The sequence below is a fragment of the Carassius auratus genome, chromosome 28, assembly GCF_003368295.1.
Source record: "Carassius auratus strain Wakin chromosome 28, ASM336829v1, whole genome shotgun sequence".
NCBI lineage: Eukaryota > Metazoa > Chordata > Actinopteri > Cypriniformes > Cyprinidae > Carassius > Carassius auratus.
The window spans coordinates 20,711,622-20,730,075 of NC_039270.1; the positions used below are offsets into that span (position 1 = coordinate 20,711,622).

The 18,454-nt window shown below is 37.5% G+C and overlaps 1 protein-coding gene across 8 annotated transcripts in view; it reads left to right on the forward strand.

The window, feature by feature from the left end:
- Positions 1-18,454, forward strand: part of tex2 (testis expressed 2) — a 40,680-nt gene that overhangs the window by 12,533 nt on the left and 9,693 nt on the right. For 5 of the 8 annotated variants that reach the window (XM_026208366.1, XM_026208363.1, XM_026208369.1 and 2 more), the window contains one exon: positions 9,658-11,218. In XM_026208366.1, the coding sequence (XP_026064151.1) occupies positions 9,683-11,218 (1,536 nt within the window). In that variant the 5' untranslated portion in view covers positions 9,658-9,682. Of the gene's footprint in view, positions 1-3,657; positions 3,680-4,579; positions 4,730-8,094; positions 8,229-9,657; positions 11,219-18,454 lie in introns of those variants that run through there. The other 3 variants (XM_026208367.1, XM_026208364.1, XM_026208365.1) reach the window with 3 other exon arrangements.

Here is an 18,454-nt window from a genome sequence, read left to right on the forward strand (position 1 = left end):
AAATGGACTTCAGTGAACAGTACAAAATAAAAAAATAAAGGCAGTTCATGATCCCTTTAAAGGTATTGTTCACCCAAAAATTAAAATGTGATGTTTATCTGCTTATTCCCCAGGGCATCCAAGATGTAGATGACTTTGTTTCTTCAGTAGAATAGAAATAAAGATTGAACTCAAACAGTTGCAGTCTGTTAGTCAAATAATGTAAGTGAATGGGAAACACGGCTTTGAGAGTAAAAAAACATACAGAAGAAAATCAAATTAAACCCTGCAGCTTGTGACAATACATTGATGTGTAAAGACACAAAACGATCAGTCTGTACAAGGATCTGAACAGTATTTATATAGTTTTTTACCTCGGATTCACCACAATGTCTGAACTGTCCTGATTATGTTTGCCCTCACATCTTCTTCTTGCTGTATGGAGAACCGCAGACTTATAAGTGCATTACCACCACCTATCTCTCAAATAGACCATTGACACTCTATCTACAATTTCAGGGCCCTATTTTAACCTAAACGCAAAGTGTAAAGCGCATGGCACAGGTACACTCAGCCAAATCCACTTTTGCTCTTTTAACAATGGAAGAACCGTCCGTGCTCCGGGGCGCATTTTTGGAATGGGTTGTCCCTATTCTCTTAATGAGTGATGGGCGTAACACAATTCACCAATCAGAGTGTCATCTCCCATTCCCTTTAAGAGCGAGATGTGCTTGTGCCAGGGCAGATTGGTATTTAAATGGCAAAATTTGTTGGCGGAAATGCTGAACGCATCTCAAGCGAAGAAACCGATCTGCTCATGCACGAAGCTAAAGAACGCGAGCAGATCATCTACGGGACAAGCAGGAATCCACCAAAGCTCAGCTCGATGAGTCAGTTAATATATATGTGTGTGTATTGGCACAATTGTTCAATTAATTAGCCAATTTCATTCATCATTATAAGTAGTAATAGGCCGAATTGCAAATAGGTAGCCTAAGGGGCCGTTCACATATCGCGCCTAAAACGTGTGGAAAACGCTAGGCATGCCGCTTTCTCCTTTCCAAAGCGCTTGGGCAGAAGTGCTCCTAAGGCATCTGCCATTGGTAAGCAACAATGACGCGCTCTCTCCATGAAGACGCAAAATTTCAGCGAAGGATAAATGGATTTGCAGCACAAAAAATCGCTTTCAGTAGCTCTGCTACTTAATTTATTTCAAAATGGCAATCCATATGCAGCTATGATCAGCTGTTCCTTCATCTTGGCTGAGCTTTCAACGTTAATACTGGAAAGGATGAAGCTAATTGGTTAGTTCTTGTCACATGACCTGCGGTGCGCTTGCGGCTCTCTGAAAAGTTTAGATGTTTTTAACTCGATGCGGTGTGGACGCGCCTGGAAAAAAACGCATCCCTGTGTGTGTTATATATTTCCATTCACTTCCATTATATGACTGACAGACTGCAACGGTTTGAGTTAAAAATCTTTATTGTGCTCTACTGAAGAAATAAAGGTTAAGAAGATAAACAGCCCAAAAATTTTCATTTTTGCGTGAACTATTTTTTAAGGCATCCATGCACTAGTTGAATAAAAACATAAGTAGCTAAAAATAGATTTTTGCAACAAATAACAGTCAGCCATTGATGTTGTGGTTAACAAGCACACATAGATTACTCATGACAAATTAAAGCCAAAATATTTTTTTCTTTCTTATTCATTATGTATCTTTCTTATCTCTAGAACTCTGTTTCTTCTGTTTTGTTGCATCTTGCTGATTTGTATTATCTGTTCACATATTGTATGAACAGTGTATGTTCTGTATTAAGATTAATCTATTTTTGATCTGCTCTGTTTGGAGATTAAACGCTCCCTGCAGATCTCAGATATTCTTTTCAGCTCGTTCACAAGCACCTCCTGTGGCCTGTGGGCTGAATATGGCCATCTCCCACTGTCCTGCATCCTGTTCTTCACTCCGCAGTGTACAGACTACATTAGTGCTTCCTGACTGCTCCATTAGACAGTCTCAGAAACCCCCTCACACACACAGTGAGTAACAGTGAGAAGTTGTACCAGCCTGGTGGGCTCCCATGAGGAGACCCATCGTGCATTGTATGCGCCAGTAATTTAATTTATTATGGCATTGTGTCCTGACCAGACTGATAGGAATTTCACAAGCAAAATCTTTACTGGTAGTGTTCAAATGGTATAATGTGACTGAAGCTTCTCTAGCCAATGAATTAAAGTCCGCTTTATCAACAATTTACTGTTTTTAGTACACTTTCCTGGTGTAATTTTGTAAAATTGTTTGCTGTTTGCAATACTTTCCTGTGCAGGTTCATAATTAATAAAAGGCAAATGTATGTTTAGGCTGTTATGGACAATATCTTAAATTTAATGGCAATATGTTAATAAAGATTTAAAAAATAACAACAAAAAAGTATAGTTAAAAAGTTAAATGTCACCAGTGTGATACATGGAGAAGTGCTGGAGGATGAACTTGACGTTTAGCCTCTAATTTCCGGTCAGAAATCCACCTCACAAGTGGTTGGCAGTATGCTCTGCAAACTCACATTCAGTACCGACTCCATTTTACTATGCACTTACCACCATCCAGTCAGATCCTGATAAATCAAGTTCAGCCCTACATTATTTCATTGCTGAATATCTTGTTTCACATAGAAGTGCGTCACAGATGTTAATTGGATTGAGTTGAATGCTTGGTATCATGTTGACTTTAAGTGCATGAATCTCAGATATCTTGGGTGGAGTTCTGGGGTTTTTAAGTTCTGGGGTCTCATTTATAAAACTTTATAAATCTACTCCGTAGATTTCATCCTAAAAGTGTATGTAGGCACAAAAGCTAGATTTTGCGTATGCACAAAAGTTTTCTAGTTTTTATAAAAATGTTTGCCAGAACCAGCAAAAATCTAAAATAAAAATCTCCTTATATCTCTCCCCAAAATCACCATATATGGAGCTTACAATGCCTAGTTTTACTATGCATAACCTCATCTGCTTATCATTTTCATGCAAATTCCCATGCACGTGACACCATGTTTAACACAGAGACATCAAGGAAATATGAGATACGGACTATAATACCATTTGTGCCTGTATCCTTGTTTTGTTTCATAATAAATGTATGAAAATGTAAATAAAAACAAAATGGTTTAAAGTAGTTCTCAGATATATTTTAGTTGATCTCATTCTTTTACACTGGCCAAATAGTATTTCAATTGTTTTAAACAATTCAAATCAAATTAAATGTATGCAGTTTTGCTGATAAGATGAACATATTTTAGCTATTTTTAGTGGAAACACATATTCAACATGCAAATCTCACCATTCTATCCTAGTTATATCCTTCAAGTATAGTGGTATTTTTCATAAATGTTTTAGAGATAACGTCACATGACATTAACACATCCGTGCAGCTGTGGTTGTACAGCAAGGTATTAACATTGCTCCTATTCAAAGATTTAGCATCCAAAAATGATACATTTTATCAAACTTAGAATTGCCTTAATCTTTTAAACAACAAAGAAGTAGTGATCAAACTACTTTTTAAATTCATGAATCTATGTACCAACATAAAAGTAACATTTTCTTTTTATTCTCAGAAAGTGATGAAATAGTCAAATCATCCAGTGTCAGTTTTCTGCTGCATCCAGTAATGTCCTGCTCCATCATGTCAGTGTTTATAATGGTGAGTCTTTCTTGTGTCTGGCACTGTTCTGATGTTTCCTGAGATTGGCACTGGACGTTCACATTAATTGAATGTGAGTGCTGAATCAATGCCAGTAATGCAAATCAGCACTGTAATGCTGTAAAAGAGTCTTCTCTCTCTCTCTCTCTTTGTTCTTTTAAAATGTGCTTTGCCATCTGTCAGTAAATTGTACTTTAAATATGGAAGACTTTTTAAAAATGTAATACTCAAATGGATCCTGCTTTGATTTTGATTGACTGAGCGAAGTGATAAGCCATTGCAAAAACAAACACACACCTTGCACCTCATTACATCAGTATTATGGTAGCGCCGTCCATGTGTTGCTTGGCAAGAAACTAACCTACTGACTGTATAAGAAATTTTATGTAAGGCAAATGCTGTAAAACAATTTAAATATTTTTTTTTATTATTTTTAAAACTAGGTTACATAAAACAGCTCAAAACTTCTTAAAATGAACAGCATATAGTTTACTGAGAAGATAAGAGCATTATCTGTCATTAATGCCGATTAAAATAAAATCTAGCATCATGTACCATAAGTGGCATGTTTTTTTTTTATTTTATTTAATTTAATTGTTTGTTTTTTTTACTGAATAATTTTTTATTCATTTTTTGCTTTGTGTTTATATAGCACATACCTAAAGCCATATACATTTCAGTGCACAGTATAAATTATGTTATTCATAATATTACATTACAACATGGTTAAAATGAATACAGACTCTTTGTACTGTTACATACACGACTTGGGCTTAAAGGCCAAAGTACAAATTTGTCCTTGTTTGCTCCGTCTTGTGAACAGTGCATGTGACATACTTTTCGTCATAAGCACAGTCAGCTGACCACATGGACTTTGAGTCTTTTGAGTGCTCAGAAGGTCTAGTAGTTAGTGTGCACAACGAACACATCCATTGAAGCTCACAGTCAATGGAGTATGCAGTAATTTGAATGGCTTGCACACTCAACTGTGCGCTAGACGGAGCGGAGTAAGAAATGAAGTATAGCCAGGCCTTAAATACTCAATTTTAAGTAAGTTTCATTAATTACACTAGTGTCATTTTCTCATTTACCCACAGCTACACATTAACTACACAACAGCTTTGACAAACTTGTTTTTTTTTTTTCAGTTCAATTAATTTTACTACTACAATATTTAGTAGATTGTATTCTGTAGTAATCAGTTTGTGATTTCACCTGACATTCTGTTCTTTTATTGCCCACCCTACATCTATGTTAAAATAATCAGATACAGTATGTTAGTAAGATATTATTCATGAACCATTAGGGATATTTTCACCCACTAAATGATCAACCTGTTATTGCCTAATCCATCACCTCAGTGATCCTAATGGGATGCAATTTTGGTTCAAAATGTTTACTTCGTAATTTGTTGTCAGATGTTAAAAGCAATGTTTTTTGTATAGTATACTAATAGGGGTGTAATCAGTATGGGTCTTTCGACACAGCATAGTTTTAAACACTGCACGAGTGGAACTTCATTGGAAAATTCCAGTTTTATATATTGTTTCTTTTGATAAGAAACAGTCTCATCTTTTAAATTATGTAAATTTGTCAGGAAATTCAAACAATAAATTCCATTTTGGAGGAATTATATTTTACTTTACCTGTTAGTGATGTCTTAGTTATGTATGTTTAAATAAATCTGTCATGAAACAAGTTATGACAGCCACATTTGTAAATGTATATATTTCTACAACAAATAAAATATAATTTAAAAGGTCATTTAAAAAAAAAACACTTTTTAGTGTTTTTAGTGTTTTTTAGATTACTATATTTAAAAATAAATAGTAATTAAATTTAAGTTTGGACTCTCTTGTTAATTGTAACCTTATAGTAATGTAAAAGGGCTCTCTATAGTTTGTAGCAGAAGCTGAGGCATATTTTAAAATGTATTTAAAGTCACTTTTTTTTTTTAGCTTTTATTGTGTTTACAGTGTGCAATATAACGTGTTCATGTTTCGTGTGTAAAAAAAAAAAGTATTTTTCACACAATTCATCTATCTGTATACCGCTATTTTCACTGTCATAAAAACGGGTTGATGACTTCCTTGTTCTATAAAGTCCCTCCTTCAGAGATACACAACAAGTTCTGATTGGGCCAGCGATTCCTGTGTTGTGATTCGACAGCAGCTTAGCGCACGCTGCCCTCCTGGAACAAGATTGGGCTAGTTTTGGACTAGTTTTGGGAAGCAAATGGGCAGGATTTGTTTTGAAAACCTGGCAACCCTGATCTGAAAGCATGTGCTGGAGATGTACTTCTAATCACAGAACGCCTTTACTGACGAGATGCGCATGAAAATCGCATTCAATTTTTTTGCACATCCCTACCATCTAGTTAACAAAGCTAAACAGCGTTGCCCTTTGTGTAATAAGTTACAGAAACTGTTAAACGCACCAACTTAAATAATAAAATACACTTACCGGTTGTGGTCCATAAACTTATGCCTTCTCCAGACAAAGAGGGAACTGCTTCATCTTTCAAGAATAATCTTAGTGCGAATCCGGCATTAAACTGATTGACATTGAGCAAACTGTCCTCAGCAAAATGTGCTGCACATAGTTTTGCATGTGGATTATAATTTTCGGGAACTGAGTTAAACTGTAAATTGTAACCATTAATCTCCAAGTACAGCGTCCCTGGGAAGCCCAAACAAAGGTGATTGGACTCCGAGATGAAAATAACAGTGTTTCGATGACATGGCGACAAACATACTCTATAAACGCAATTCTTCCTCTTCTCAGTCGGAGCGCAACAAGACTACGTCCCCTTTTTTGTGTATTCCTGTGGGCGGAGGTTAGTCAAAAAATGGTTCTAGTGACATCATTACTTCAGGAACTAGAGGGATGTAGTCCAAACTGGTCGTTCGATGTAGGCGACTTGTGTTAAATAAAATATCTCGCTTGGCATTGAACTTTGAGCTTAATAATTTTACAGATATTATTTATACTCTATCAACAACATTACACACTAACTAAAGTTTAAAACATGGGATCATGAAGAATGGGACCTTTAAAGAAAGAGCAAATTGTTCAGTAAACAATCAATTAATTTAATTTAAAAAAGCAATTTTATGTTTAGATTTTTTCCCCCGCTGTACTGAAACCACACCAAACTGTGATGTCAAAACCGAGGTATGCACCAAACAGTCATGTTTGTGTCATGTTACACCCATATATATATATATATATATATATATATATATATATATATATATATATATAGATATATATAGATTAGATAGATAGATAGATAGATAGATAGATAGATAGATAGATAGATAGATAGATAGATAGATAGATAGATAGATAGATAGACAGACAGATAGATAATATGTATTGTTGGAAGGTCATGTAAAGAGCCTACATAGAGTACATTTTAGTTCATTTGAAATCATAAAAAGTATAACTGGCTTTGTGCCCTAGTTGAGCACTCTGTCTCTCAGTTGAGGAAGTATATTTGATGTGATGTCTCATCTCTTTGGTGTCGTTGTTTTAGTGCTTTACCCTTGACTGCTTTGATCAGCTTTAAATTCAGCATTCTCTTTTGCTCCCATTCTTTTCCTTGTTGTGAGAAGCTTCAAACAGCTCTCGTCCCAGCAGTGACTCCCTTCAAAGACTGCCTTTATTATATATTCTTAAGGCAGTTTTAGTCAGCTCATAGAGATCATTGCTATATGTAGAAAAACAGGTCAAATTGCCAAATGTAATCAGTGGAAATATGGGTAATTACTGAGGTTCTTAGATGTTGGGAGATAAACTATATGACTCTGATGCATTTCCAGAGTGTGGCCAGCCGTGACAGCAGGACAAGTTTTGGTTTAGAAGTTGTATTTATTTCCTTTAATAATCATTAAGCTCTCCTCCCTGTTGAACAAAGACCAGCTGTCCTTTGGGAGAACTGTTAACAGCAATTTGCCTGCCACTGTTGACTTAACAATAATCTTCTTCCCTTGTGTAGAGAGTAGAAAACCAGAGTTTGTCTGCTGATGCATGAATCATATGAAATGAATGAGAAAATAAAAAGCGGGATGTGCACAATATTAAAAGGGGTTAATTTTGATTACTTACATACATGTTGTGGCATTATGGTAGTGTCCAAATTACACAACTTAGAACTGTTTTTGTTTTAACAGGGAAGTTTGGAGTTCTGAAACTTACAGTATTATTGCACAATGACTCATGCGTCAAGAGCAAGGGAAAAAAATATTTCTCAATATATGACCACTTGTAGTGGTTTCAGATATGTGCTGTCACGTTTGATTTGGTTAAGTTTTGTTCTTGTTTTGATTCATGTCTTTTATTATGTCATGTCTTTTAGTTTGAAGTTTATTCATGTTCACATACCAGTCTTCTTCATTGTTTCCTGTCCCTCAAGTTTCCCTTTCCTTTCTTGATTGTGCTCAGGTGTTCCTTGTTTGTGTCATTAGTTCTATTGTGTGTGTGAATAGCCTACATGTTTCCTTTTCTCTGATGTCAAGATTGGGCTTTTATGTAACCTTCTCCTTTGGTGAGTGTCTTGTTTTTGGATTTGTCAAGTTAAAGTCAAATTTAGTTTGTGTCTAGAATTTGGTGTACTGTTTTTTATATAATAAAAATAAATAAATAAAATAAAGCACTTTAATTCTCAACTTTGACTCACCACAAAGTGGATTGTGCACAAACTGGTTACACTGGTTGCAGGTAAACTAGCTTGAATGATGGGTGATCAGCAAAAGCCGGAAAAAAAACTTGAACATTTTCCTTGTATTAGTTACCAGTAATAGTTTTAAGTGGTCTTTTAAATGAGTAGTTCCCCTAAAAATGCATTGTAATAATATTCTTACATCCCAGATGTGTATGACTGACTTTCTTCAGAGGAGCACAAAGATTTTTAGAGCGGAAAATAAATAAATATATATATTCGAAATTAATGTTTCCAAATATTGATGCTCCAAAAAGCACACACAGTTTTCAATGCCAGTCAATGAATGTATTTTGAAGAAAAACAAGAATTGTAATTTCTGGGTAAACTATCCATTTGTTTGTTACCAGTAGCAGTGTTTCTCACAGTAATTTGTCAGTCCTCAGACCCTTCATGAGGGAAAATTTCTACACTTAAAATTCATCAACTTGGGTTACTTTAAAAAATCAAGCGCTCCATCCCCTTTTCAGTAACCATTTTGAACAGGGTTTACAAAAAACTTTGAGCTTATTTGTACCTGGCTTTTAAAGTGGACTCAGACTTCTTTTAGCTGATAGTCTTAGTCCACATAAAGAAGAAAATAAATATTGAAATGTTCAATTTATGTGGTTATTAACATTGATATGAATGTGCCAGAATAAGCCAAAAGACTAAGTAACAGAAAAAAAGTCACCCTTGTTAAGCGTTAAGGACTGTAGACCTGTAAGTTTCTGTGGCAACAGGTCAACAGTCTTTTGTCATTGTAAAATGCTATGACCTATGCAAATATGAAAGTAAAGTGAATGGTACATGCCGCTTCCAGATGCAGGCTGAACTCACAGTACATGTAGAGATTACATTTTCCTGTACTAACTGAGACACTAAGAGCATCAGCTGCGGGTGTGTAAATAAAGTCATTGCTTGGCTTCACTCAGAAACATGTTTTAGATCAACAAACTGTTTACTTTTTAAACTTAAATCGCAGCCTTTTGTGTTTTGATAATTGCACTTAGCCATATCACAGTTTTAATTCCATTGACATGATTGCCGAAGCAATGGCACGAAACACATTGTTAGAGAACTTTTATAATATTATTATGAGAATTGTTTTCAGTTCATTGTGAAGGTGGGCCACCACAGTTTAGGAAACTAATGGGAAACACTGACCTGAACTAGCTTGTTGTTTTTTTTTTTTTTTGTTAAGTTTTCAGTATGGGGATGAACTGATGTGACGATTGTGTATTATTTGTAACCTTTCTCTTCTCTGCACCCACAGGCTCTGAGCTCTTTTGAGTGGTGCCATGACCAGTCAGGGTGGTGGCCATGCAGACACACCAAGCCCCTCTTCCTCCTCCTCTCGATCCTCAGCAGCCCGTAAGGTGCAGGTGCAGCGCTCAATCTCCCGAGATACCATCACCATACACTTTTCTGCCAAGGGAAATGAGGAAGAAGAGGAGGAAGAGGACCTCTACAGGCTAGCTCTTTCTCCTTTTGGCCTTGAACCTGAAGATCAGACTGTAGTCACAGCTCAGGAGGCCAGTGAGGAGCTAATCTCTGAAGGACTGGAAGCAGACATGGTCACAGGACTGTCATCCCAGACCCACAGTTCTGCCTTGGCTATACAGCACCCCTCCATTAGCTTGGGTTGCACGTCCACTTCTAGTCTAGCTAGCTTCTCATGGCCCTCTGAACAGAAATCGACTGCCCTGGTACCTTCCACCCAATCAGCTTCCTCCTGCTCATCCCCAGCCAGGACCTCTGGCCTTCCCTCAAAGCCCTTCCTCAGTCTAGGCAAGTCCCTTTCCACTGAGGTGGAATCTCGTGAGGTTGCTCCCCAGCCAATAAGGCACCGGCAATTGATGAAGACACTGGTTAAGTCTTTGTCTACAGACACGGCTCGATCCGAACAAGAGGCTTCATCGACTCATCGGCCTCTAGAATCCCGGCTCAATCTGCACCTCTTCAAACCTTTCACCCAGTCTCGCGCTCCTGCCACCAGTGGAGACTCCAAAACTGCTCCCTCATCCCCCCTCACCTCACCCGATAGCCGCTCCTTCTTCAAAGTTCAGGAGATGGAGGCACGTATTGAAGACACAAAGCGCCGTCTGTCAGAGGTCATGTATGAGCCGCTTCAGCTGCTCAGCAAAATCATCGGCGAGGAACCTGTTGGCATCAGCGCAAACACTTCAATGTCCACAACTGCAGGTGTCTCTTACCGATCCAGAAACCTTTCCTCTAGCGCCTCTGAACTTTCCAACCTGTCAGCCCTCAATGGCCACTCAGAAAGCAACAATAACTACTGCATCAAGGAAGAGGAAGACCTGGAGGGCGAAAGTCCTCTTGAGGGGCCAACTGTTGAGCTGCCTTTGCACAAGTCACCTTCTCTCGGATTGGACAGGTGTTTTATGTCAACGCTTGCTCGTCAAGAAGATGAAGAGTTTTGCGAGCTATACCCCGAAGACTTTGAACTCTGTACTGACACAGAGTTAGATGGAGGAGAGCCTCATTCATCCCAGGTCCGACGGGGGAGCACAGGGGGATGCAGTGAGGAACCTACTGAAGGAGGGGAAGAGGAGGAGGAAGAGGATGAGCCTCCAGGAGTACCCCACAACGCACTGATTCTTCTTATATCTATAGTTTACGGTTGCTTTGTGTTGCCACTACCTACATATGTGTGTTGGGTGTTGATTGGAGTGGTGGCCGGTTTCATGCTAGCAATTTTGGTGGTGTGGCTGTCAGCAAAAGGCAGATCTTCATGTGGCCGTCACAGCAGCTGGAGCAGAAGAGAGAAATGGAACAGGGATCCTCTGGATATCAAAGAACCAACAATTTACAAGGTGGGTTCCAACACTGCTGTCAAAGGTGATTCTTGTGCAGTTGTTAAGGGTGTAGTTTTAAAGAACTAGAAGTTATACAATATATTTTTATTATATATATTTTTCAATATATATTTTTATTCACTGTGCATTTCACCATGATTTTTTGGAGATAATTGATCATACCAGTTATATGGAGGCTTTGCTTGGAAAATATGTCCTCATTGGCTCTGTTCTGAAAATGCTAAATTACCCAAAACAACAACAAATGCTGAATGATAGCAATGAAAAGTAAAAGAGTATAAAGTCAATGTTTATATAATGCCCTTTTGTAATCACAAACTGCCCAAAATTGCAGATTGTCTTTTTCTCAAAGTCCATGTTCTTGCTTTTTAATTTGACACAGAATGTAAGAGAAGTCGTCCTTAGTTACTGTTGCTATTCCCAACAAACACTACACTCATGTTCTCACGCAGTGAAAAATATATTGCAGACCAAAGAGAAAACTAACAACGCTTCAACAGAGAAGACAGAGCACATTACTTCTGGTATGAAACAATGTTGCAGGAATCTTGCAGGAATTTGTAAAGAAATTCAAACATTAAATACCATTTTGTGACTCTTTAATGTGTCATGACAGATCACTGTATTGCATCACTTCAAATATGTGAGCCGATTGTCTTTTCATATTTACTTAAAGCACGAAATGAACATGAATTAACATCACAAAGTGTTTTATTTCCACCATGGAATACATCATTTTTCAAGTGTAAAGCCTCCTTTCCAATATCTCAGACAAGCAACAGACTAAGTAATTCATTTCAAATGGAGAGCAATGCGGGAGCTGTGCGTAGTTCTGATCATATGCGTATCAGTGCGTCACTGCAGCTGCCATTAAAAGTCGCAGTTGCTATAGAAACAGTCAGCATTTTGAGACCTGCTCGAATGCACACTGCCTGATCTTGCTTGAATAATATGATTTTTATAATACAATTTGAGCAATATAAACCATATTTATGACACAGTTGATGTCATTTTTTTGGTGATTTAAATTTGAAGTTTAATCGCAAGCTTAGGGACCATTGCCATTTCAAAGATGGCTTGTCTTAAAGGGACTTTGGCTACATTGAAAACAGATGAGCACACATGCTTATACAGCTCCCGATCTGGGCGAAGTTCATAGGATTTTGTTTACAGAATGATAAGAGCACGTTTTAAAATATTATTGTATTATTTGACACTTAGTATTTTAACATAAGCACTGCAATCCATACATCATACAGCGCAGGACATGACAGATTTTCTGGTACGCACAACACGTACTTTAAAGATCCTTTTGCATATTGCCATTACTGTGGCAGCCAACATGTATTTATCATCTGGGGCTGGGCCCATATTCACAAAACATTGTATCATATAGCGAAGAGTTCTCCAAAACAGCAGTAAAAGTTTTCTTTTAAAACTTATTCACAAAGCTGCTGAAACAGACTTTTACTAAGGAATACAGAGAAGTCTTAAGCATAAAAGCAAGAGTGGGGTTGACCTTGTTGCTCTGGATGATGTCAGCATGCTTCCTTAAAGGGTTAGTTCACCCAATAATCAAAATTATGTCATTAAAGCTGCAGTAGGTAACTTTTGTAAAAATATATTTTTTACATATTTGTTAAACCTGTCATTATGTCCTGACAGTAGAATATGAGACCGATAATCTGTGAAAAAAATCAAGCTCCTCTGGCTCCTCCCAGTGGTCCTATTGCCATTTGCAGAAAGTCATCAGTTCCCGGTAAGAAACAACCAATCAGAGCTGCAGTCCGTAGATTTGTTTGTGTTCAAAATGTAGAAAAATGTATATAATAAGCGAGTACACCATGAATCCATTTTCCAAACAGTGTTTTTAGCGTGTCCTGAATCACTAGGGTGCACCTATAATTGTTTATATATTGTTTATAAGTGTTTATATTCAGACTATTTTAGATTGCTTCGGGGGTACCGTGGCGGAGTAACCCAGTACCTTTGTGATTCTTCATAGACATAAACAGAGAGAAGTAGTTTCGGCTACGATGTTCTTCCGCAAGACGCAAGCAGTTCTGTTTATTAACCGCTAGAGCGTCAAAAGTTACCTACCGCAGCTTTAATAACTCACCCTCATGTCGTTCCAAACCCATGAGACCTCTGTTCATCTTCAGAACACAGTTTAAGATATTTTAGATATATCGAAGAGCTCTCAGTCCCTCCATTGAAGCTGTGTGAACGGTATACTGTCCATGTCCAGAAAGGTTTCTGGTTTCTATTGTCTGACAGAAACGGTTCTTGACTCATGAACGAGTCAATTTTTTATTCGTTATCTGGCTCGGCTCGGTGTTCATCTTCAGTTCTCTCTTCACAGCACTTCAGTCAGTGTACTGTTTGAGTACATGAATTACTCCGGAATATTGGTTTGTTTTAACTCCGAGGGAATGTCAGCCACATTTAAAAAGTTATCGGCTTAAGTCATTTGTGGATTAATGCATATTGGAGACACGAACAGTTTCAAACAATTCAGTTCGATTTGGTGAACTGGTTCAAGAAGATCTGGTTACATCGAATGATTCGTTCGCAAACCGGATATCATACGCTGCAGTGGAAGTGTATTTTTGATGCAGCTGTTACTACACAGAGCCATTGTTAACTGAGAAGATGAACCAAAAAACGCTGAAAATGAAGTGTATTTGCGCATCTTCTCTATTAACAACGGCTCTGTTTAGTAACAGCTGCTCTATGTGAAATAAGGCACCTGATGGAATTAACCGCTGATTAGAAAACCGGCTTTACTGACGAGATGCGCATAACGATCGGCCGATCGTGATCGGAGCACCCCTAATGGACTGTATTACATACACACAGTTTCAATGGAGGGACCGAGAGCTCGGACTAAATCTTAAATATCTTAAACTGTGTTCTGAAGATGAACGGAGGTTTTACGGGTTTGGAACGGCATGAGGGTGAGTCATATTAATGCCATTTAATTTTTTGGGTGAACTAACCCTTTAATAAACACACAGTGATTGGCTGATAGGGAAGGAGTCTCTGCTAAGGATTCATTCATAGAATTAAATAACACTGCATAGTGTTCACTGTATAAATTAAATTTGATATTATTATTTAAAGCATGTTCAGCAGCAGGTATTTATAGGCTGCTGTCACTTTAAGACTGACTGCACAAATCCAGTATAATGTCATTATACAAGATGAGATGACAAAAGGTTGTTTTCTGCAACTTATTGCACTTAACTCTTTTTAACGTCAAGCTATTATCTGCTATATGCATCTACCTAAAACTTTTTGCAATGTTTTGATTTAACTAGTCTATTAAAAAAATTATTCAGATATCGCATGCCTAAATTTGCGATATTTAGATAATTCCAATATATAGTGCAGCCCTAGCTGATAGCAAGACATGCAAACAAAAAAACAAGCAAACTGAATAGAAGAACAGCTGTTACTTCTTACCCAATTGGTTCATAAAAACAAGCATACAACTAAAGTTAAATCTGGAGTTGGAATAACCTTCAAGACCAAAGGTGATACCTTTTTAAAAGCTCATTATCAAGTTTTTCTGAAATCTTTGTTCCGAGGCAGTTGCCGGCAACCATCATTTTATAAAAGTTTGTGGCTTGGTCTTAGTGACTTAGACATACTCTTCACTACTAGCTAGTTTTACTGCTAAAGTGCTTTGTGAAATACTTTTAGAGCAAAAATTTAAGAGTCCTAAATTTAGGACTGACACATTATTTTAAAGATTTTCTACTAAATTGGAAAGCTATGAGTTTCTTTTAGCCTTAAAGTCCCCATGAAATGAGAAATAATTTTTTTTGGTTGTTAGTATCAATATGATAGTCTTGAGTAGGGGTGCATGATAAATATCGTCCGATAATTAATGCGCATCTCGTCAGTAAAGTCAGTTCTCTAATCAGAGGTAAATTCCATCAGGTGTGTGATTTCACATAGAGCAGCTGTTATTTCACGGAGCCGTTGTTAACTGACTAAATGCGCAAATCCACGTTCATTATCAGCGTTTATTTGCGCAGCTAGTCAGTAAACAACGGCTCTGTGTAGATGCATGTGTATCGGACGATATTTATCATGCACCCCTAGCCTTAAGGTTATCTATAAGGCAGTTTGCTCCAAACCAGTGACACAATTTGCATTTAGATGATATAAGCATTCAAAGATTGCAGTTTGTCACTTCCCCAAAACGGCTCAACATTTATTTTTTGACGTCACAACGTACTTCATCTTCTCATCAAATCTTCTGACCAATCAAATGTTCTCTATAATCCGAAGTGCCCGCCCCCTGCACTATAAATAAACACTTATGCACAGGCTGATATTGGTCACTTGTTCACAGTGTAGTATTTAATGTACAGTGAATGCCTCGTAGTGCCCAATGTAGGTAATGGGGAACGATTCAGGCAGTTTAAATAAGATTTCGATTGGTGCAAATGAGGTGTGGTTTCACACGAACCATGGTAGCGCGCACAGTCTGATCCAGACTTTGGCTCCAGTGCAGAGACGTGATCACACAGAGCGGATCATATGCACGAGTGCATATATTAAAAAGTTTTACAACTACCGTATTTTTTGGACTATAAGTCGCACCTGAGTATGAGTCGCATCAGTTCAACAATACGTCACGACGAGGAAAAAAACATATATAAGTCGCACTGGACTATAAGTCGCATTTATTTATAACCAAGAACCAAGAGAAAACATTACCGTCTCCAGCCGCGAAAGGGCGCTATATGTTGCTCAGTGTAGACTACAGGAACACTGTGCAGCATCTCTGGCAGCATAGAGCGCCCTCTCGCAGCTGTAGATGGTAATGTTTTCTCTTGGTTCATTTCTCTCAGTTCATGTCAAATTAATTTTGATAAATAAGTCGCACCTGACTATAAGTCGCAGGACCAGCCAAACTATGAAAAAAAGTGCGACTTATAGTCCAGAAAATACGGTACACAGCTTTAGCATAATTTTGAACACTATTTTGTTTTATTAAGAGTTTCAAATTGAATCTAGGGGGGTAATCTATTAGACTGTGGCTGTCAAATGCGGCTTTACCAAGCTCAAAGGCTTTGGCACAAGCAGATGAAAACAAACCGCTTTGCCTATTTTATAAAGGGGGCAAGGCTTTCTTGATATGTCTCACCCTCTCTTCCTGTTTCAGTTGAAATTATGACACCACATAGAATAAGGCTGTGTGTTTCAAGCCACTTCAGGGGACCTTTAAGATGTTTTGTGAATACGGCCGCAGATCTCTAGTCTAGTGTCTCCTTTTTAATCCAATAAGCATTGACCCTGAAGTAGCTTCTCTGCCTCACACTGCAAAAGTCTGTTGTTGTTGTTGACACTTACTTCATTTTGCTATAACACTTACTTCATACCTAGCTATTTATGGTGTGGGTAGACTGCTTCCTGAGTTGACAGTTGATTAAAATCATACTAAGGTGAAGAGCTAACCAGAGCCTTGAAAAGAGGTTGTTCCAATACTGGGAACTGATTCCCATCTTATCTAGTGTGGCCTTTTTTGGCTTCTCCTGATTATAAAATGATCTGGTCAACTCTGCATTGCTTGTTTTGAAATGGAAGATGATCACATGATAGTCACACTTTGATAGTCATACTAGGTCATGGTAGATGTTGTTGATGTCATGTTTCATGCAGGACATGGAGAGTGTTTTTGGAAAAGTAACAATATAAAATAAGGTGTCTCCAGAGATGGTTGAGACCTTCTGATAATACTATTTCTGGGTCTAAGCCTCCACTTTATTTCAAGCAACAATATTGCCTCGTCATCCATTTATGAGCACATTGTAGCACACCTTTAAGCTAAGCTTTCATAAACACACTGTGTAAATTGCCATCTTCATGCTCACATTCTCCCAGACATAAATATATTCATGATTTAGTGAAGATGAATTGTTGTCTGGCCAACTGAGATTTCAGTTTGAAAATAAAAGCACAGTGATGTTATGTCAGAATGAACTACTTGGTAGCAGCCAGGAATGCTCATAATCAGGCTCATTATCTTCATCGTCATCACTTAGTCTGTTGGTCTCTGCTTACATAGCATTTATCTAAACTCATCTGAAGCCAAGAGGCACCAGATCATGTTTTTTGGTAAAGCTGTTATCGTTATCGTTAGCTAAGTCCTTGATTGAAGAAAAATCTTACAAATGAAGAGGTTTAGAACATTCAGGGATGTTTTTAATAAAAGTACCACACATTCATTATACTGGTGAATTTTTTTTCCCCAAGCTGAACAGCGATAATGGTTAAAATACATCAAATTTTAAACAAGCACATGCTGCAGTGATATTAACGCAGCACATAACTGCAGTCTACAGCACATGCTTAGAATAAACAAAGTTGTCATCTATGGTGGATGCTGAAATAGTTATAATAGTAAAAATGTTACTTAAGTTAAAATATTTCTATATTATAATTTTTGTTCTTGCGGTGAATGGACTTAAATCATCTTACTAGCACAAACAAATTGGTGAAAATTAAATTATTTTAATTTGCACTAGTGGTGCTATTAGTCTTATCAATATCAGTTTAACCTGACCGATTGAGTGGAAGAGAGTAATGTGTGGTATGTCTTTATTTTGCCTGCCCTGAGCTGTATAATATTAACAGGCCTACCTTTGTTCATCTGACTGCCCATCCTTCAGCCAACAAAGTCAGTACAGCCCTTCCTCATACTTGTTTACTTAACAGTGCTGTAATTAGTTTGTTCATTTTGGCCTTGTAGTGTATCATGTATTTTTTATTTATTTTTAGCATTTTTGCCTTTACTTTGATAGGACAGTTAATTGACCGAAAGTGAAGTGCCAGAAAGAGAGGGGGCAGGATCAGGAACGGTTGACTGAAGCACAACGGAGCTAAATATGTCAGCCCGCTGCCCGCGAGGCTGTCATTACCAGTTCCTTGTTATGTTTTTAATTGCATGTCCTGGTCAGGCAATGCTTTTATTTTGTCACACTTTTTTTTTTTTATTCTTTGAAACAACATACAATCACATCTAATCAACAGAACAGTCATTTGGTCACCTATACATTCCTACACAAACATACTGTATTGATGGAGGTATATCTCAGATGATACACCAGACAATAACTGTGTCACTGAACACAGTGGTACTTTAGTTTGAGAACAAAATAATCACGTATTATTGACTTTTATATTGAAGAAAAAAAATATGTTGAATCATTTTTTTAT